At 44.9% G+C, this 21,196-nt stretch overlaps 1 protein-coding gene across 1 annotated transcript in view; it reads left to right on the top strand.

Moving 5' to 3' along the window:
- Positions 1–19,060, top strand: part of LOC121584279 (extracellular matrix organizing protein FRAS1-like) — a 272,736-nt gene extending 253,676 nt beyond the window's left edge. The window contains exons 57-66 of the mRNA XM_045225959.1: positions 3,025–3,185; positions 4,248–4,462; positions 6,367–6,517; positions 7,503–7,673; positions 7,823–7,982; positions 8,363–8,479; positions 12,935–13,161; positions 16,075–16,280; positions 17,625–17,771; positions 18,380–19,060. Of these exons, the coding sequence (XP_045081894.1) occupies positions 3,025–3,185; positions 4,248–4,462; positions 6,367–6,517; positions 7,503–7,673; positions 7,823–7,982; positions 8,363–8,479; positions 12,935–13,161; positions 16,075–16,280; positions 17,625–17,771; positions 18,380–19,060 (2,236 nt within the window). The remainder of the gene's footprint in view (positions 1–3,024; positions 3,186–4,247; positions 4,463–6,366; positions 6,518–7,502; positions 7,674–7,822; positions 7,983–8,362; positions 8,480–12,934; positions 13,162–16,074; positions 16,281–17,624; positions 17,772–18,379) is intronic.
- The last annotated feature ends 2,136 nt before the right edge of the window (positions 19,061–21,196 follow it).

The following is a 21,196-nucleotide window of genomic DNA, read 5'->3' as shown; positions in this document are numbered from 1 at the left end:
TAGAACACCTCCATATGGTCTATAATAGTAGTAGAACACCTCCATATGGTCTATAATAGTAGTAGAACACCTCCATATGGTCTATAATAGTAGTAGAACACCTCCATATGGTCTATAATAGTAGTAGAACACCTCCATATGGTCTATAGTAGTAGAACACCTCCATATGGTCTATAATAGTAGTAGAACACCTCCATATGGTCTATAATAGTAGAACACCTCCATATAGTCTATAGTAGTAGTAGAACACCTCCATATGGTCTATAATAGTAGTAGAACACCTCCATATGGTCTATAATAGTAGAACACCTCCATATGGTCTATAATAGCAGAACACCTCCAAATGGTCTATAATAGTAGACCACCTCCATATGGTCTATAATAGTAGAACACCTCCATATGGTCTATAATAGTAGTAGAACACCTCCATATGGTCTATAATAATAGTAGAACACCTCCATATGTTCTATAATAGTAGAACACCTCCATATGGTCTATAATAGTAGTAGAACACCTCCATATGGTCTATAATAGTAGTAGAACACCTCCATATGGTCTATAGTAGTAGTAGAACACCTCCATATGTTCTATAATAGTAGAACACCTCCATATGGTCTATAATAGTAGAACACCTCCATATGGTCTATAATAGTAGTAGAACACCTCCATATGGTCTATAATAGTAGTAGAACACCTCCATGTGGTCTATAATAGTAGTAGAACACCTCCATATGGTCTATAATAGTAGAACACCTCCATATGGTCTATAATAGTAGTAGAACACCTCCATATGGTCTATAATAGTAGTAGAACACCTCCATGTGGTCTATAATAGTAGTAGAACACCTCCATATGGTCTATAATAGTAGAACACCTCCATATGGTCTATAATAGTAGAACACCTCCATATGGTCTATAATAGTAGTAGAACACCTCCATATGGTCTATAATAGTAGAACACCTCCATATGGTCTATAATAGTAGTAGAACACCTCCATATGGTCTATAATAGTAGAACACCTCCATATGGTCTATAATAGTAGTAGAACACCTCCATATGTTCTATAATAGTAGAACACCTCCATATGGTCTATAATAGTAGTAGAACACCTCCATATGGTCTATAATAGTAGAACACCTCCATATGGTCTATAATAGTAGTAGAACACCTCCATATGGTCTATAATAGTAGAACACCTCCATATGGTCTATAATAGTAGTAGAACACCTCCATATGGTCTATAATAGTAGTAGAACACCTCCATATGGTCTATAGTAGTAGTAGAACACCTCCATATGGTCTATAATAGTAGTAGAACACCTCCATATGGTCTATAATAGTAGTAGAACACCTCCATATGGTCTATAATAGTAGAACACCTCCATATGGTCTATAATAGTAGTAGAACACCTCCATATGGTCTATAATAGTAGTAGAACACCTCCATATGGTCTATAATAGTAGTAGAACACCTCCATATGGTATATAATAGTAGAACACCTCCATATGGTCTATAATAGTAGTAGAACACCTCCATATGGTATATAATAGTAGAATACCTCCATATGGTCTATAATAGTAGTAGAACACCTCCATATGGTCTATAATAGTAGTAGAACACCTCCATATGGTATATAATAGTAGAATACCTCCATATGGTCTATAATAGTAGGAGAACACCTCCATATGGTCTATAATAGTAGTAGAACACCTCCATATGGTCTATAATAGTAGTAGAACACCTCCATATGGTCTATAATAGTAGTAGAACACCTCCATATGGTCTATAATAGTAGTAGAACACCTCCATATGGTCTATATGTAGTAGAACACCTCCATATGGTCTATAATAGTAGTAGAACACCTCCATATGGTCTATAATAGTAGAACACCTCCATATGGTCTATAGTAGTAGTAGAACACCTCCATATGGTCTATAATAGTAGTAGAACACCTCCATATGGTCTATAATAGTAGAACACCTCCATATGGTCTATAATAGCAGAACACCTCCAAATGGTCTATAATAGTAGACCACCTCCATATGGTCTATAATAGTAGAACACCTCCATATGGTCTATAATAGTAGTAGAACACCTCCATATGGTCTATAATAATAGTAGAACACCTCCATATGTTCTATAATAGTAGAACACCTCCATATGGTCTATAATAGTAGTAGAACACCTCCATATGGTCTATAATAGTAGTAGAACACCTCCATATGGTCTATAGTAGTAGTAGAACACCTCCATATGGTCTATAATAGTAGAACACCTCCATATGGTCTATAATAGTAGAACACCTCCATATGGTCTATAATAGTAGTAGAACACCTCCATATGGTCTATAATAGTAGTAGAACACCTCCATGTGGTCTATAATAGTAGTAGAACACCTCCATATGGTCTATAATAGTAGAACACCTCCATATGGTCTATAATAGTAGCAGAACACCTCCATATGGTCTATAATAGTAGTAGAACACCTCCATGTGGTCTATAATAGTAGTAGAACACCTCCATATGGTCTATAATAGTAGTAGGACACCTCCATATGGTCTATAATAGTAGTAGAACACCTCCATATGGTCTATAATAGTAGTAGAACACCTCCATATGGTCTATAATAGTAGAACGCCTCCATATGGTCTATAATAGTAGTAGAACACCTCCATATGGTATATAATAGTAGAACACCTCCATATGGTCTATAATAGTAGTAGAACACCTCCATATGGTCTATAATAGTAGTAGAACACCTCCATATGGTCTATAATAGTAGAACACCTCCATATGGTCTATAATAGTAGTAGAACACCTCCATATGGTCTATAATAGTAGTAGAACACCTCCATATGGTCTATAATAGTAGAACACCTCCATATGGTCTATAATAGTAGTAGAACACCTCCATATGTTCTATAGTAGTAGTAGAACACCTCCATATGGTCTATAATAGTTTTATAACTCCTACATATGGTCTATAATAGTAGTTGAGTTTGTTGTCTTCTTCTTCTGTAGAATCCACATCTCGGTGCAGATCCCCCACCAGGATGGTATGCTGCCCCTAGTGTCCAGCATGCCCCTCCACAACCTGCACTTCCTGCTGTCAGAGTCCATCTACAGACAGCAGCACATCTGTTCTAACCTGGTCACTCTCAAAGACCTGCAGGGGGTCTCCGGTAAGGACACACGCAAACGCTTTAAGGTGTGCACGGAGACACATGACACACACACACATACAGACACTCATCCTTGAACATGCACATACATTTGAACTCACAAACACACTCATACAACAAATTGTAAACACCCTTCGTCTAACAAAGTGTTTGACGTGTCCTCTCTGTGTGTGTCTGTCCTCTCTGTGTGTCTCTGTCCTCTCTGTGTGTCTGTCCTCTCTGTGTGTCTCTGTCCTCTCTGTATGTTTCTGTCCTCTCTGTGTGTGTATGTCCTCTCTGTGTGTCTCTGTCCTCTCTGTATGTTTCTGTCCTCTCTGTGTGTGTCTGTCCTCCCTGTGTGTGTCTGTCCTCTCTGTGTGTGTCTGTCCTCTCTGTATGTGTCTGTCCTCTCTGTGTGTGTCTGTCCTCTCTGTGTGTCTGTCCTCCCTGTGTGTGTCTGTCCTGTCTGTGTGTCTCTGTCCTCTCTGTATGTGTCTGTCCTTTCTGTGTGTGTCTGTCCTCTCTGCGTGTGTCTGTCCTCTCTGTGTCTGTCCTCCCTGTGTGTGTCTGTCCTCTCTGTGTGTGTCTGTCCTCTCTGTATGTGTCTGTCCTCCCTGTGTGTGTCTGTCCTCTCTGTGTGTCTCTGTCCTCTCTGTATGTGTCTGTTCTTTCTGTGTGTGTCTGTCCTCTCTGTGTGTGTCTGTCCTTTCTGTGTATATCTGTCTTCCCTCTGTGTGTCTGTCCTCTCTGTGTGTCTCTGTCCTCTCTCTGTGTGTCTGTCCTCTCTGTGTGTGTCTGTCCTCTCTGTGTGTATCTGTCCTCTCTGTGTGTGTCTGTCCTCCCTGTGTGTGTCTGTCCTCCCTGTGTCTGTCCTCTCTGTGTGTCTCTGTCCTCTCTGTGTGTCTGTCCTCTCTCTGTGTGTATCTGTCCTCTCTGTGTGTATCTGTCCTCTCTTTGTGTCTCTGTCCTCACTCTGTGTGTCTCTGTCCTCTCTGTGTGTCTCTGTCCTCTCTTTGTGTCTCTGTCCTCACTCTGTGTGTCTGTCCTCACTCTGTGTGTCTGTCCTCCATGTGTGTGTTTCAGAGACAGGTTTCCTGGATGATGTCCAGTATGACAGTATCTCTCTTGGTCCGGGTTATGACAGACCCTACCAGTTCAACCCCAGTGTCAGAGAGGCTAAGAGCATCCAGCTGTACAAACACCTCAACCTGAAGAGCTGTATCTGGACCTTTGATGCTTACTACGACATGACAGAACTCATAGATGTCTGTGGAGGCTCCGTCACAGCTGACTTCCAGGTATGAGACCCCCTCTAGTTCAGGTACCATACCCTCTCTAGTGGGTTATCAATGTCACTGCATTTTGTTTGCTATACACTGATTTTACTCCAGTTTCTTTTGATTATTGAAGGCTTGCATAGAATCTACCATTACTAGTAAACATAATCTTCTCACAGATATCCCTTTACCCAAACACAATCTGAGTCCACAGTGTCATCAGGTCCACACTATCATCAGGTCCACAGTGTCATCAGGTCCACAGTGTCATCAGGTCCACAGTGTCATCAGGTCCACAGTGTCATCAGGTCCACAGTGTTATCAGGTCCACAGTGTCATCAGGTCCACAGTGTCATCAGGTCCACAGTGTTATCAGGTCCACAGTGTTATCAGGTCCACAGTGTCACCAGGTCCACAGTGTCATCAGGTCCACAGTGTTAGCAGGTCCACAGTGTTATCAGGTCCACAGTGTTATCAGGTCCACAGTGTCATCAGGTCCACAGTGTCATCAGGTCCACAGTGTCATCAGGTCCACAGTGTTAGCAGGTCCACAGTGTCATCAGGTCCACAGTGTCATCAGGTCCACAGTGTTATCAGGTCCACAGTGTTATCAGGTCCACAGTGTCATCAGGTCCACAGTGTCATCAGGTCCACAGTGTCATCAGGTCCACAGTGTTATCAGGTCCACAGTGTCATCAGGTCCACAGTGTCATCAGGTCCACAGTGTTAGCAGGTCCACAGTGTCATCAGGTCCACAGTGTCATCAGGTCCACAGTGTTATCAGGTCCACAGTGTCATCAGGTCCACAGTGTCATCAGGTCCACAGTGTCATCAGGTCCACAGTGTCATCAGGTCCACAGTGTCATCAGGTCCACAGTGTCATCAGGTTCACAGTGTCATCAGGTCCACAGTGTCATCAGGTCCACAGTGTCATCAGGTCCACAGTGTTATCAGGTCCACAGTGTCATCAGGTCCACAGTGTTATCAGGTCCACATTCAGTCATGTGATCACAGCCTGTGTACTGTAGCCATGGCTGCTCTTATAGTTTTCCTGTGACTCATCCTTCCATCCCAACCACAGTATGCAAAACAGTCTAGGACTGACTACAACTGTTGCTACCGTGTCACCTTTGATCATGCCATGTTTTGTAACATTATGTCATGTCACCTTTATCATGCCATGTTGTGTAACATTATGTCATGTCATGTCACCTTTATCATGCCATGTTGTGTAACATTATGTCATGTCATGTCACCTTTGATCATGCCATGTTGTTTAACATTATGTCATGTCATGTCACCTTTATCATGCCATGTTGTGTAACATTATGTCATGTCATGTCACCTTTATCATGCCATGTTGTTTAACATTATGTCATGTCATGTCACCTTTATCATGCCATGTTGTGTAACATTATGTCATGTCATGTCACCTTTATCATGCCATGTTGTGTAACATTATGTCATGTCATGTCACCTTTATCATGCCATGTTGTGTAACATTATGTCATGTCATGTCACCTTTGATCATGCCATGTTGTGTAACATTATGTCATGTCATGTCACCTTTATCATGCCATGTTGTGTAACATTATGTCATGTCATGTCACCTTTATCATGCCATGTTGTGTAACATTATGTCATGTCATGTCACCTTTATCATGCCATGTTGTGTAACATTATGTCATGTCATGTCACCTTTATCATGCCATGTTGTGTAACATTATGTCATGTCATGTCACCTTTATCATGCCATGTTGTGTAACATTATGTCATGTCATGTCACCTTTATCATGCCATGTTGTGTAACATTATGTCATGTCACCTTTGATCATGCCATGTTGTGTAACATTATGTCATGTCATGTCACCTTGTGTCATTGTCACCTTATGTAATCTGATCTCATGTCATGTCTTGCCCCCCAGGTGCGTGACTCGGCCCAGTCGTTCCTGACGGTGCAGGTTCCTCTCTATGTGTCCTATATCTACGTTACAGCTCCCAGGGGCTGGGCCTCTCTGGAACACCACACTGAAATGCAGTTCTCTTTCTTCTATGATACCGTGCTCTGGAGGACAGGTGGGTGTGGGTGGGGAGGTGGGTGTATGGGGGGCTGTGTGGGTGGGTGGGGAGGTGGGTGTATGGGGGGGGCTGTGTGGGTGGGGAAGTGGGTGTATGGGGGGCTGTGTGTGTGTGTGGGTGGGGGAGGTGGGTGTATGGGGGGCTGTGTGTGTGGGTGGGGAGGTGGGTGTATGGGGGGGGCTGTGTGTGTGGGTGGGGGAGGTGGGTGTATGGGGGGCTGTGTGTGGGTGGGGAGGTGGGTGGGTGTATGGGGGGCTGTGTGTGTGGGTGGGGAGGTGGGTGTGTATGGGGGGGGCTGTGTGTGTGGGTGGGGAGGTGGGTGTATGGGGGGCTGTGTGTGTGGGTGGGGAGGTGGGTGTATGGGGGGGGCTGTGTGTGTGGGTGGGGAGGTGGGTGTATGGGGGGCTGTGTGTGTGGGTGGGGAGGTGGGTGTATGGGGGGCTGTGTGTGTGGGTGGGGAGGTGGGTGTATGGGGGGGCTGTGTGTGTGTGTTGGGGAGGTGGGTGTATGGGGGGCTGTGTGGGTGGGTGGGGAGGTGGGTGTATGGGGGCTGTGTGTGTGGGTGGGGAGGTGGGTGTATGGGGGGGCTGTGTGTGGGGGTGGGGAGGTGGGTGTATGGGGGGCTGTGTGGGTGGGTGGGGAGGTGGGTGGGGAGGTGGGTGTATGGGGGGCTGTGTGTGTGGGTGGGGAGGTGGGTGTATGGGGGGCTGTGTGTGTGTGTGGGTGGGGAGGTGGGTGTATGGGGGGCTGTGTGTGTGGGTGGGTGGGGAGGTGGGTGTATGGGGGGCTGTGTGTGTGTGTGTTAAAGGGAATATCATACATCTATGTGACTCTCCTTGGAATTGTTATGTTTACGTATAACTCCATTTAACTGTTGTGTTTCTCTGTAACTCAATTTAACGGTTGTGTTTCTGTTTAACTCAATTTAACGGTTGTGTTTCTGTGTAACTCCATTTAACTGTTGTGTTTCTGTGTCCACTAGGCATCCAGACAGACAGCGTTCTGTCAGCCAGACTCCAGATCATCCGGATCTACATAAGAGATGACGGTCGTCTGGTCATCGAGTTCAAAACACATGCCAAGTTCAGGGGTCAGTCCTCAAAGTTCAGGGGTCAGTCCTCAAAGTTCAGGGGTCAGTCCTCAAAGTTCAGGGGTCAGTCCTCATACTGAGTCGATACTCGACTCCAGCTTTTTGAAGGAGACTACTGTTTTGAGGTCTGGTCCCTACTCCTGTGAGACCAGGTCAATAGTGGTCTGTAACACGATGACTAACCTCTAGTTTTCTGCCACTTCCTCCTCCAGGCCAGTTTGTCCCAGAACACCACACCCTGCCTGGCCAAAAGTCCTACCTGATGGCCCCGGACCACCTGGGGGGGATAGAGTTTGACATGCAGCTCATTTGGAGCGCCCAGTCCTTTGATTCTCCCTACCAGCTCTGGAGGACCACCTCCTCTTACAGCAGGTCAGTACACAGACATACTGTTATATACAGTTATAGAAATAGATGAATAGATATACCAAGTCCTTTGACTCTCCCTACCAGCTCTGGAAGGCCATCTGCTCTTACAGCAGGTCATTTAAGGGTTAGTTGGTGGGCAGGCTTTTGTTCCAGCCCATGACTGCTTTCTCTAAGTTCTGGAGAATTAGTGTCAGAGGGTGTGACCAACTGGAGTTCGAAACGCAGAACTCCTGGTCATCACAAAAATGTGTTAGCCTGCTGAGCTCAGCTAAAGCCTAGGCATTAGCCGGGGGACCCAATGCAAGTCCTCAGGTCTCAGGCAAGGTTTATTAATGATCTCTGTTACAAGGGCTTACCAAATGTTTTGCCCTCTTGTGTTCCAGGAAGGACTACTCCGGGGAGTACACAGTGTTTCTGATCCCCTGTACCGTGCAGCCCACCCAGCCCTGGACCGACCCTGGAGACAAGCCTCTGTCCTGCACAGCTCACGCCCCAGAGAAGTATGTCACTAAAAAAGGTATTATGGGATGGATTGAGGGTAGCTGAAGTATGGGACTAAAAACAAACAAAAGATAACGAATGTGAAATATACTGTGTCCGGAAAATGTATATAGTAAGTACAGTGGGGAAAAAAAGTATTTAGTCAGCCACCAATTGTGCAAGTTCTCCCACTTAAAAAGATGAGAGAGGCCTGTAATTTTCATCATATGTACACGTCAACTATGACAGACAAAATTAGAAAAAAATCCAGAAAATCACATTGTAGGATTTTTAATGAATTTATTAGCAAATTATGGTGGAAAATAAGTATTTGGTCAATAACAAAAGTTTCTCAATACTTTGTTATATACCCTTTGTTGGCAATGACACAGGTCAAACGTTTTCTGTAAGTCTTCACAAGGGTTTCACACACTGTTGCTGGTATTTTGGCCCATTCCTCCATTCAGATCTCCTCTAGAGCAGTGATGCTTTGGGGCTGTCGCTGGGCAACACGGACTTTCAACTCCCTCCAAAGATTTTCTATGGGGTTGAGATCTGGAGACTGGCTAAGCCACTCCAGGACCTTGAAATGCTTTTTACGAAGCCACTCCTTCGTTGCCCGGGCGGTGTGTTTGGGATCATTGTCATGCTGAAAGACCCAGCCACGTTTCATCTTCAAATACCTTGCTGATGGGAGGTTTTCACTCAAAATCTCACGATATATGGCCCCATTCATTCTTTCCTTTACACGGTTCAGTCGTCCTGGTCCCTTTGCAGAAAAACAGCCCCAAAGCATGATGTTTCCACCCCCATGCTTCACAGTAGGTATGGTGTTCTTTGGATGCAACTCAGCATTCTTTGTCCTCCAAACACGACGAGTTGAGTTTTTACCAAAAAGTTCTATTTTGGTTTCATCTGACCATATGACATTCTCCCAATCCTCTTCTGGATCATCCAAATGCACTCTAGCAAACTTCAGACGGGCCTGGACATGTACTGGCTTAAGCAGGGGGACACGTCTGGCACTGCAGGATTTGAGTCCCTGGCGGCGTAGTGTGTTACTGATGGTAGGCTTTGTTACTTTGGTCTCAGCTCTCTGCAGGTCATTCACTAGGTCCCCTCGTGTGGTTCTGGGATTTTTGCTCACCGTTCTTGTGATCATTTTGACCCCACGGGGTGAGATCTTGCGTTGAGCCCCAGATCGAGGGAGATTATCAGTGGTCTTGTATGTCTTCCATTTCCTAATAATTGCTCCCACAGTTGATTTCTTCAAACCAAGCTGCTTACCTATTGCAGATTCAGTCTTCCCAGCCTGGTGCGGGTCTACAATTTTGTTTCTGGTGTCCTTTGACAGCTCTTTGGTCTTGGCCATAGTGGAGTTTGGAGTGTGACTGTTTGAGGTTGTGGACAGGTGTCTTTTATACTGATAACAAGTTCAAACAGGTGCCATTAATACAGGTAACGAGTGGAGGACAGAGGAGCCTCTTAAAGAAGAAGTTACATGTCTGTGAGAGCCAGAAATCTTGCTTGTTTGTAGGTGACCAAATACTTATTTTCCACCATAATTTGCAAATAAATTCATTAAAAATCCTACAATGTGATTTTCTGGATTTTTTTTCTCAATTTGTCTGTCATAGTTGACGTGTACCTATGATGAAAATTACAGGCCTCTCTCATCTTTTTAAGTGGGAGAACTTGCACAATTGGTGGCTGACTAAATACTTTTTTTCCCCACTGTATAAGCTGGATGTAGAAGTCAAAGTATTGTTGTCCATTAGTTTACTCCAATTAGAGGAGGGATGATAGGGTTAGGGGAAAATAATACAGGAACAAATATTTATACATACAGTACCAGTTAAAAGTTTTAGAACACCTACTCATTCAAGGGTTTTTCTTTATTTTTACTATTTTCTTCATTGTAGAATAATAGTGAAGACATCAAAAGTATGAAATAACACATATGGAATTATGTAGTAACCAAAAAATTGTTAAAGAAATCAAACTATATTTTATATTTGAGATTCTTCAAATAGCCACCCTTTGCCTTGATGACAGCTTTGCACACTCTTGGCATTCTCTCAACCAGCTTCACCTGGAATGCTTTTCCAACAGTGTTGAAGGAGTTCCCACATATGCTGAGCACTTGTTGGCTGCTTTTCCTTCACTCTGCGGTCCAACTCATCCCAAACCATCTCAATTGGGCTGAGGTCGGGGGATTGTGGAGGCCAGGTCATCTGATGCAGGACTCCATCACTCTCCTTCTTGGTCAAATAGCCCTTACACAGCCTGGAGGTATGTTGGGTCATTGTCCTGTTGAAAAACAAATGAAATTCCCACTAAGCCCAAACCAGATGGGATGGCGTATCGCTGCAGAATGCTGTGGTAGCCATGCTGGTTAAGTGTGCCTTGAATTCTAAATAAATCACAGACAGTGTCACCAGCAAAGAACCCCCACACCATAACACCTCCTCCTCCATGCTTTACGGTGGGAAACACACATGCGGAGATCATCCGTTCACCTACTCTGCGTCTCACAAAGACACGGCGGTTTGAACTTGAAATCTCAAATTTAGACTCATCAGACCAAACAAAAATTTCCAATTTGGACTCCAGGCCAAAGTACACATTTCCACCAGTCTAATGTCCATTGCTTGTGTTTCTTGGCACAAGCGGGTCTCTTCTTCTTATTGGTGTCCTTTAGTAGTGGTTTCTTTGCAGCAATTCCACCATGAAGGCCTGATTCACACAGTCCCCTCTGAACAGTTGATGTTGAGATGTGTCTGTGAATTGAACTCTGTGAAGCATTTATTTGGGCTGCAATTTCTGAGGCTGGTAACTCTAATGAACTTATCCTCTGCAGCAGAGGTAACACTGGGTCTTCCATTCCTGTGGCGGTCCTCATGAGAGCCAGTTTCATCAGAGCGCTTGATGGTTTTTGCGACTGCACTTGAAGAAACTTTCAAAGTTCTTGAAATGTTCCGTACTGACTGACCTTCATGTCTTAAAGTAATGATGGACTGTTGTTTCTCTTTGCTTATTTGAGCTGTTCTTGCCATAATATGGACTTGGTCTTTTACCAAATAGGGCTATCTTCTGTATACCCCCCCCTACCTTGTCACAACACAACTGATTGGCTCAAACGCATTAAGAAGGAAAGAAATTCCACAAATTAACTTTTAACAAGGCACACCTGTTAATTGAAATGCATTCCAGGTGACTACCTCATGAAGCTGGTTGAGAGAATGCCAAGAGTGTGCAAATCTGTCATCAAGACAAAGGGTGGCTATTTGAAGAATCTGAAATATAACATATATTTTGATTTGTTTAACACTTTTTTGGTTACTACATGATTCCATATGTGTTATTTCATAGTTTTGATGTCTTCACTCTTATTCTACAATGTAAAATATAGTAAAAATGAAGAAAAACCCTTGAATGAGTAGGTGTGTCCAAACTTTTGACTCGTACTGTATATATTTCAAATAATATATTAATAACAAAACAATATATGGGGGATTGGAAATTATGCAGACAATTACATTGATAGAAGCCACAATCTATTTGCAATATTAAAGCTGATCCAACCCCCCAAAAATCATTAAAAAAGAAAATTATTTTGGTGTTTCTCAACTTGGACCTTTGTTATTTGCTAATGAATAACCTTGCTTGCTCTCTGTCTATAATACGTTGAAACTAGAGTGTTTAAACCAGAGTTCTAGGAACGCTTATGGTGCTCTACATACCTGACTGGTGTGCCCCCCTCCCCTAGGTTCCAGTTACCTATAACCTTCCAGCAGATCAACCGTCCCTCCCTCCCTCCCTCCCTCCCTCCCTCCCTCCCTCCCTCCCTCCCTCCCTCCCTCCCTCCCTCCCTCCCTCCCTCTCTCCCTCCACTCAGGTTCCAGTTGCCGATAGCCTTCCAGCAGACCAACCTGCCCTCCCTCCCTCCCTCCCTCCCTCCCTCCCTCCCTCCCTCCCTCAGGTTCCAGTTACCTATAGCCTTCCTGCAGACCAACCTGCCCTCCCTCCCTCCCTCCCTCAGGTTCCAGTTACCTATAGGCTTCCTGCAGACCAACCTGCCCTCCCTCCCTCCCTCCCCTCAGGTTCCAGTTACCTATAGGCTTCCTGCAGACCAACCTGCCCTCCCTCCCTCCCTCCCTCCCTCAGGTTCCAGTTACCTATAGCCTTCCTGCAGACCAACCTGCCCTCCCTCCCTCCCTCCCTCAGGTTCCAGTTACCTATAGCCTTCCTGCAGACCAACTGCCCTCCCTCCCTCCCTCCCTCAGGTTCCAGTTACCTATAGCCTTCCTGCAGACCAACCTGCCCTCCCTCCCTCCCTCCACTCAGGTTCCAGTTGCCGATAGCCTTCCAGCAGACCAACCCCGCCTCCTCCCTCCCTCCCTCCCTCCCTCCCTCCCTCCCTCCCTCCCTCCCTCCCTCCCTCCCTCCCTCCCTCCCTCTCTCCCTCCCCTCAGGTTCCAGTTACCTATAGCCTTCCTGCAGACCAACCTGCCCTCCCTCCCTCCCTCCCTCAGGTTCCAGTTACCTATAGCCTTCCAGCAGACCAACCGGCCAGTCCCTGTGGTATACTCCCTCAACACTGAATTTCAGCTGTGCAACAATGAGAAGGTGTTCATGATGGACCCAGCCATCTCTGACATGTCCATGGCTGAGATGGACTACAAGGGAGCCTTCTCAATGGGTACAATCACTGTTCCACACATCACTGGACAAACTCAAAGTGGCATCTTAAGACTGAGAAAAGTTACTCTTGAAACACAAAGTGATTTATGTGAATGTCATATGTGGCTTCAAGTTTAGCTTGACCTTTTTCAGCTTTAATATATAATAGATGTTTTATTGTCACGTACACCGGATAGGTGCAGTGAAATGTGTTTTTTTCCATTCTGTAGTAGTACGGCACCCCTGGAGCAAGTTAGGGTTAAGTGCTCAAGGACTCATTGACAGATTTTTCACCTTGTTGGCTCGGGAATTCGAACCAGTGAACTTTCGGTCACTGGCCCAACACTCTAACCGCCAGGCTAACTGCCTAATATTTAATATATATACAGTGCCATCGGAAAGTATTCAGACCCCTTGACTTTTTCCACATTTTGTTACATTACAACTTTATTCTAAAATTGATGAAATCGTTTTTTTCCCCTCATCAATCTACACACAATACCCCATAATGACAAAGCAAAAACAGTTTTTTAGAAATTTTAGCTAATTTATTAAAAATAAAAAATGGATATCACATTTACATAAGTATTCAGACCCTTTACTCAGTACTTTGTTGAAGCAACTTTGGCAGCGATTACAGCATTGAGTCTTCTTGAGTATGACGCTACAAGCTTGGCTCATCTGTATTTGGGGAGTTTCTCCCATTCTTCTCTGCAGATCCTCTCAAGCTCTGTCAGGTTGGTTGGGGAGTGTCGCTGCACAGCAATTTTCAGGTCTCTCCAGAGATGTTCAATCAGGTTCAAGTCCGGGCTCTGGCTGGGCCACTCATGGACATTCAGAGACTTGTCCTGAAGCCACTCCTGCGTTGTCTTGGATGTGTGCTTAAGGTTGTTGTCCTGTTCGAAGGTGAACGTTTGCCCCAGTCTGAGGTCCCGAGCGCTCTGGAGCAGGTTTTCATCAAGGATCTCTCTGTACTTTGCTCTGTTAATATTTGCCTCGATCCTGACTAGTCTCCAAGTCCTTGCCGCTGAAATACATGCCCACAGCATGATACTGCCACCACCATGCTTCACCGTAGGGATGGTGCCAGGTTTCCTCCAGTCGTGACGCTTGGCATTCAGGCCAATGAGTTCAATCTTGGTTTCATCAGACCAGAGCATCTTGTTCCTCATGGTCTGAGAGTCTTTAGGTGCCTTTTGGCAAACTCCAATCGGGCTGTCATGTCCCTTTTACTGAGGAGTGGCTTCCGTCTGGCCACTCTACCATAAAGGCCTGATTGGTGGAGTGCTGCAGTGATGGTTGTCCTTCTGAAAGGTTCTCCCATCTCCACAGAGGAACTCTAGAGCTCTGTCAGAGTGACCATCGGGTGCTTGGTCACCTTCCTGACCAAGGTCCTTCTCCCCCGATTGCTCAGTTTGGCCGGGTGGCCAGCTCTAGGAAGAGTCTTGGTGGTTCCAAACATCTTCCATTTAAGAATGATGGACACCACTGTGTTCTTGGGGACCTTCAATGCTGCAGACATTTTTTGGTACCCTTCCTGGATCCGTGCCTCGACACAATGCTTTCTCTGAGCTCTATAGACAATTCCTTCAACTTCATGGCTTGGTTTTTGCTCTGATATGCACTGTCAACTGTGGGACCTTACATAGACAGGTGTGTGCCTTTCCAAATCATGTCCAATCAATTAAATTTACCACAGGTGGACTCCAATCAAGTTGTAGAAACATCGCAAGGATGGTCAATGGAAACAGGATGCACCTGAGCTCAATTTCGAGTCTCATAGCAAAGGGTCTGAATACTTATGTAATTAAGGTATTTCTGTTTTATTTTTAATACATTTGCAAACATTTCTAAAAACCGGTTTTTGCTTTGTCATTATGGGGTATTGTGTGTCAATTGCTGAGGATTTTTTATTTTTAAATCCGTTTCAGAATAAGGCTGTAACGTAACACAATGTGGATAAAGTCAAGGGGTCTGAATACTTTCCATAGGCACTGTATTTCAGTTCGGTTACTGGCCCAACACTCTAATCACTATGCTACCTGCCTAATATTTAATATATATTTCAGTAAGTGTATTGTATGTATAGAATACATTTCTGTAGATATATTGCCTGTTGCATGTAATGCATTTTTGCCACTCTGTATCATATTATATAATAAACCTTATGTATCAGGAGACTGAAAAGATTTGGCATGAGTCCTCAGATTCTCAAAAAGTTCTACAGCTGCACCATCGAGAGCGTCCTGACTGGTTGCATCACCGCCTGGTATGGCAACTGCTCGGCTTCCGACCTCAAGGCACTACAGAGGGTAGTGCGTATGGCCCAGTACTGGGGCCAAGCTTCCTGCCATCCAGGACCTCTATACCAGGCGGTGTCAGAGGAAGGCCCTAAAAATTGTCAAAGACTCCAGCCACCCTAGTCATAGACTGTTCTCTCTGCTGCTGCACGGCAAGCGGTACCGGAGCGCCAAGTCTAGGTCCAAGAGGCTTCTTAACAGCTTCTATCCCCAAGCCATAAGACTCCTGAACAGCTAATCAAATGGCGCACAAACTATTCGCATTGCCCCCCCCACCCTCACTCATCCCCTCTTTTACGCTGCTGTGACTCTCTGTTTATTATCTATGCATAATCACTTTAACTCTACCTACATGTACATATTACCTCAATTACCTCGACTAACCTGTTCCCCCGCACATTGACTCTGTACCGGTACCCCCTGTATACAGCCGTGCTACTGTTATTTTACTGCTGCTCTTTAATTATCTATTTTTTACTTAACACTTATTTTTCTTAACTGCATTGTTGGTTATGGGCTTGTAAGTAAGCATTTCACTGTAAGGTCTACACCTGTTGTATTCGGCGCGTGTGACAAATACAATTTGATTTGATTTGATCACCTAACCTTTCATCTCTCTGCTGCCCCTACAGGCCAGACACTGTACGGCAGGGTGCTGTGGAACCCAGAGCAGAACCTGAATGCAGCCTACAAGCTGCAGCTGGAGAAAGTGTACCTGTGTACGGGACGGGATGGACACGTGCCTTTCTTCGACCCCACAGGGACTCTGTACAACGAGGGCCCTCAGTACGGCTGCATCCAGCCCAACAAACACCTCAAACACAGGTTCCTGATCCTGGTATGGGTGGCTCTGGTTATTTAAACTTCCATTGTCCTCTAATATTGGTGTAATATTGTTCTATGTTGTCTATTTTGCACTCGCTCATCGTATATCAGAAAATTGTTATATCATATTTTTGTCATTACTAAAATGCACTGCAATGAAGACAACCTGGAATGCAACCTGGAGTGCCGCTGCTTGTAGATTCCATATATCCCGTTTAGCAGACACTTTTATCCAAATCGACTTGTATTACGGAGTGCATACATTTTTTAGTACGTGATCTCTCTCGAACTTGAACCCACGACTGAGGCGTTGCTAGGCAAGGCTTTTGATTTGTCTGTGGTACGTCGCCTATGTGACCTGTTCACCTGTCTCAGTATGTAGTCATAGTTTTAAGAGATATTCAAAGACTGTGAGCTATTCAAATAGGAGGAATCTTATTGTTGTGCAAGTCAGGGCACTGGTATCGTAGTGTTGGATTGTTTACGCTAATGTTTACAATAATGGGAGTAGGCTTCTGTCACAAATGCTGGAAACTACAAGTTTACTGAAACTACTTTTGAGATTTAAACAACAAATGTATATTCCACACCATAGCCGATATAACTGCTTTTATCCAGCAGTTAGATGACCCTGTTAACATGCTAGTGTTTGATGCGGTATAGATGTAGATACTGTTAGCATGTATGTGTCATGACTTCCGCCGAGGCTGCCTCCCCTCCTTGTTCGGGCAGGCTTCGGCGTTCGTCGTCACCGGCTTACTAGCTACTGCCGCTCCATATCTCATCATTCCATTTGTCTTGTCTTGTCAATTATACACACCTTGTTCTTATCCCCTCATTAGTCCGTGTATAAGTGTTCCCTCTGCCCCCCTTGTCCTTGTGGGTGAATGTTTATTTGTGAGAGTAGTGTAGCTCGTACCTTGTTATTGCCGGGGTAGATTTTCCCCTGTGCCTGTTATTGTTGGAGCTACCGTTACCTTGTATTGCCAGGGTAGATTTTCCCCTGTGCCTGTTTCGCTTGTCGCTATCCAGCGCTATTTGTGTACGACGGAATGAACTCTGCATTCAGTGATTACCCTCCTGCGCCTGACTCCTTCTATCACACTCATCACAGTATGCTACCCGGCAGGTAGCTTAGTGGTTAAGAGCGTTGTGCCAGTAACCGAAAGGTCGCTGGTTCTAATCCCTGAGCCGACTAGGTGAAAAATCTGTCGATGTGCCCTTGAGCAAGGCACTTAACCCTAATTGCTACTGTAAGTTGCTCTGGATAAGAACATCTGCTGAATGACTAAAATGTAATGTTTGACATACGGTGCGGATCGGTAATGGCAGCGTTGTGGTAACGTTTCTCCTACAGGATCGGAAGCAGCCAGATGTCTGTGATAGGTGCTTCCATGACGTTCCCTTCGAGGCCAACTTTGCATCAGATATAACCGGACTACAGACCGTGACAGCCATGCCTGGTGTTGATGGGTTTACCATGAAGGTTGATGCCCTGTACAAGGTCAGTGACGATCAACAACTTATCCACTGAACCGTCATCATTTATTAAATTATAATGTACCGCTTATGAATGCATTATGTATGAGTTATAAATGTGTAAAAAAAGGTATTTGTCAGACTTGAGGGTAACTTTCATAGAAATAAAACCATGAATTGATCTGATTTATTTAAAGATATGCGCCGGAACTCTGCCGACTACTAAGTATTTTTTAAACCTCCCGCTTTGGGCTGGATGTGTCAATGTGTAGATCATACATGCATAATCTATTAGCATAATTACTGTCTTACCTCAATTAGCCATGAAATCCCTAGTTTGAAAGCGACTGTTTTTCTGGCACAGCGCCATTCTCACTACATTTTCCTCCACGTGGGCCAGCCTCCTAGCAACTTGAGGTCTAGCCAATGAGCTTCAGCCCCTCGCCATTTGCGAGAGAGAGAGCAAGAGAGAGAGAGAGCAATGAAGTGGTGTACATATCTGCACATATGTGACGTACTACGCAATTTTCGGGGACCACTTTTGGCTCATGAGCGCTACTTTCAGAACTACTGGCTAAAAAGTATCCAAATGTACTGGAGAATCTCTTTAACGCTTTCTCTCTTGATTGTCAGGTGGAGACGGGGCATCAGTGGTACCTGCAGGTGATCTATGTGATTGGTCCAGAGTCCATCTCCGGCCCCAGGATCCAGCGCTCTCTGACCCATCAGCTTGCCCACAGCAGCGGTAGGGGGCGGGCTCGCAGGGACCTGACCAATCAGCTGAGCCAAAGCATCGGCCACAGCCATGCTCGCCGGGACCTGGTGGACCGAAGCGGGCATCTCACCCTCGACGAGTCTCTGATCTACGATAACGAGGGCGACCAGACGAAGAATGGAACCAACATGAAGACTCTCCGACTCGAGGTCCCCGCCGCCTCCACCTTTAACCCCCAGATGGGCGGGTCTATGGGCGGGGGCGTGGCTGTGCTGACCCTGCTGGTCCTCGTCCTGCTGGGTTCCTGTTTACTCTTCAGGAAGTGCCGACGGTCGGCTGGGAAGAAGCCATCCAAGATGGCGGAGGAGTACCCTCTGAACACCAAGGTAGAGGTGTATCTAGAGAAGACCCTGGAGAAGAACTTCAGCTCCAAACACTGCACAGTTAGGAACATCAACCTCAACATCAACCGGAATCACGACAACGTCAACTCTAAGGTCAACAGAGGGGCAAAGGTCAACGGAGCGGCGAAGGTCAGGCAGGTCAACCTGAAGGTCAAGCTCCACAACAACCTCCACAACGACGGCACTGAGGTCTGAGGATCTCCCGCCTCCCTCCAGTGTTTCCCCTAAACTAGATTATTTTCTAGACGGGGTGCCAAAGGCCCCCAAAAGTAAGCTCCAGGTCCTCCTCCTCAACATGTCAGTTTAAACCAGTACAAGTAGTTCTACACCCCTCCCACTCAAGGGGAAACATTGCCCTTGTGAAAATCTCCTGAAGTGAAGGAATATTTTATGACAAATCTAAAATAAATCATATTTTCTAAAAAGCGTTTGTTTGTAGTTATGGAATAAGATATTGTTCGCTAATGTATTTTTATACAACTGTGATGTGAGATAAAAAGTCAAAAGCGAAGCGTGTTTTTGACGGCCAGCTATGCAGCATTTATTCAAATCATTTCACAACTGGGCTACCTCAGGAATAGAGAAATTAGTAATTCATCATTATCGTTGAACGATGACCAGTCAGGTGAAATCTGCTGCCTTGTTTTCGCTTTACGTTTCCATAACAACAACAACACCAAAATGATCAATGTACGGTAGGTAGCTCAGGTACTTTGCTCTTATCCAGAGTGCATACATTATTTTAATATTTTTTTCATACTGGCCCCCCATGGGAAACGAACCCACAATCCTGGCGTTGCAAACGCTACATCCCTGCCAGCCATTCCCTCCCCTACCCTGGACGACGCTGGGCCAATTGTGCGCCGCCCCATGGGTCTCCCGGTCGCGGCCGTCTACGACAGAGCCTGGATTCGAACCAGGATCTCTAGTGGCACAGCTAGCACTGCGATGCAGTGCCTTAGACCACTGCGCCACTCGGGAGCTTGTCTTGAATAGTTTAAATAGTTCAGTTATATCTCTGCTGCATAATTCCATTGCCACAATATGACCACTATGAAAGTATTAAACACACTGACGACCCCAATCCTAACTCCGCTTTTCGTTCATCATGCATTCATTTCAATGAAAGATTGTTAGGATTCCGGCCTATATTGTGTTATGATCTATTGTCCACAACTGAAAGCGTTGTTTGTTAATGATGTACATTGAGTGTATAACAAATTAAGAACTTCCTAATATTGAGTTGCTCGACCCCCCCCCCCTCCTTTTGCCATCAGAACATCCTCAGTTTGTCGGGGGCATGGACTCTACAAGGTGTCGAAAGCGTTCCACAGGGATGCTGGCCCATGTTGACTCCAATGCTTCCCACAGTTGTGTCAAGTTGGCTGGATGTCCTTTGGGTGGTGGACCATTCTTCATACACACGGGAAACTGTTGAGCATGAAAAACCCAGCAGCGTTGCAGTTATTGACACAAACCGGTTCGCCTGGCACCTACTACCATACCCCGTTCAAAGGCACTTACATTTTTTGTCTTGCACATTCACCCTCTGAATGGCACACATACACAATCCATGTCTCAACTGTCTCTAGGCTTAAAAAATAATTATTTAACCTGTCTCCTCCCCTTCATCTACACTGATTGAACTGAATTTAACGGGTGACATCAATAAGGGATCATAGCTTTCACCTGGTCAGTCTATGTCATGGAAAGAGCAGGTGTTCCTAATGTTTTGTACACTCAGTGTATATTCAAGTGCAATAACACACATTGTCCTCAAACCTAGTTCTCTGCCTGTAGAACTAAGATTCAGCCTACTAATAGTCTAGTGTGTTTTCATATTTTAGACAATAGCTCAACAGCTTTCCATTGGTACCATTACATGCGGTACTGTCTCACGCATTTCCAAATCCATACGAATAGTCCAAAGTGTTTTCAGCAAGGGTAGAAAGTGGAATTCCATCTGTGAATGATTTCAATATCCATCAGATTCAGATGACGAGAAAACAAGTGTTTTGATCGACTGTTTGCACTTTGAATACTACTACTGTAGATGACGTAGTCTAGATAGGTTGTTGCCCATGGAAATAGAATCGCGAACCATTATGGCATCATTGACTTGAATGCGGAGGTCTGTTCTATTCATTCTAGTCGTGTGTTGGTGTCTACCCCACTCACTCCCCTTAGATGCTACCGTAGCCTTATAATCACTGCTACTGTGTAACAGAATTGGATTTGTTGTCTTTTAATTGCAACATGCTAACTTGTAGTATTTTATACAACGTGTGTGTCTACATTTTACGTTTGACATTTTAGTCATTTAGCAGACAC

This window comes from Coregonus clupeaformis, chromosome 16 (assembly GCF_020615455.1).
Source record: "Coregonus clupeaformis isolate EN_2021a chromosome 16, ASM2061545v1, whole genome shotgun sequence".
Taxonomy (NCBI): domain Eukaryota; kingdom Metazoa; phylum Chordata; class Actinopteri; order Salmoniformes; family Salmonidae; genus Coregonus; species Coregonus clupeaformis.
This window is presented reverse-complemented; position numbering and strand designations above follow the sequence as displayed.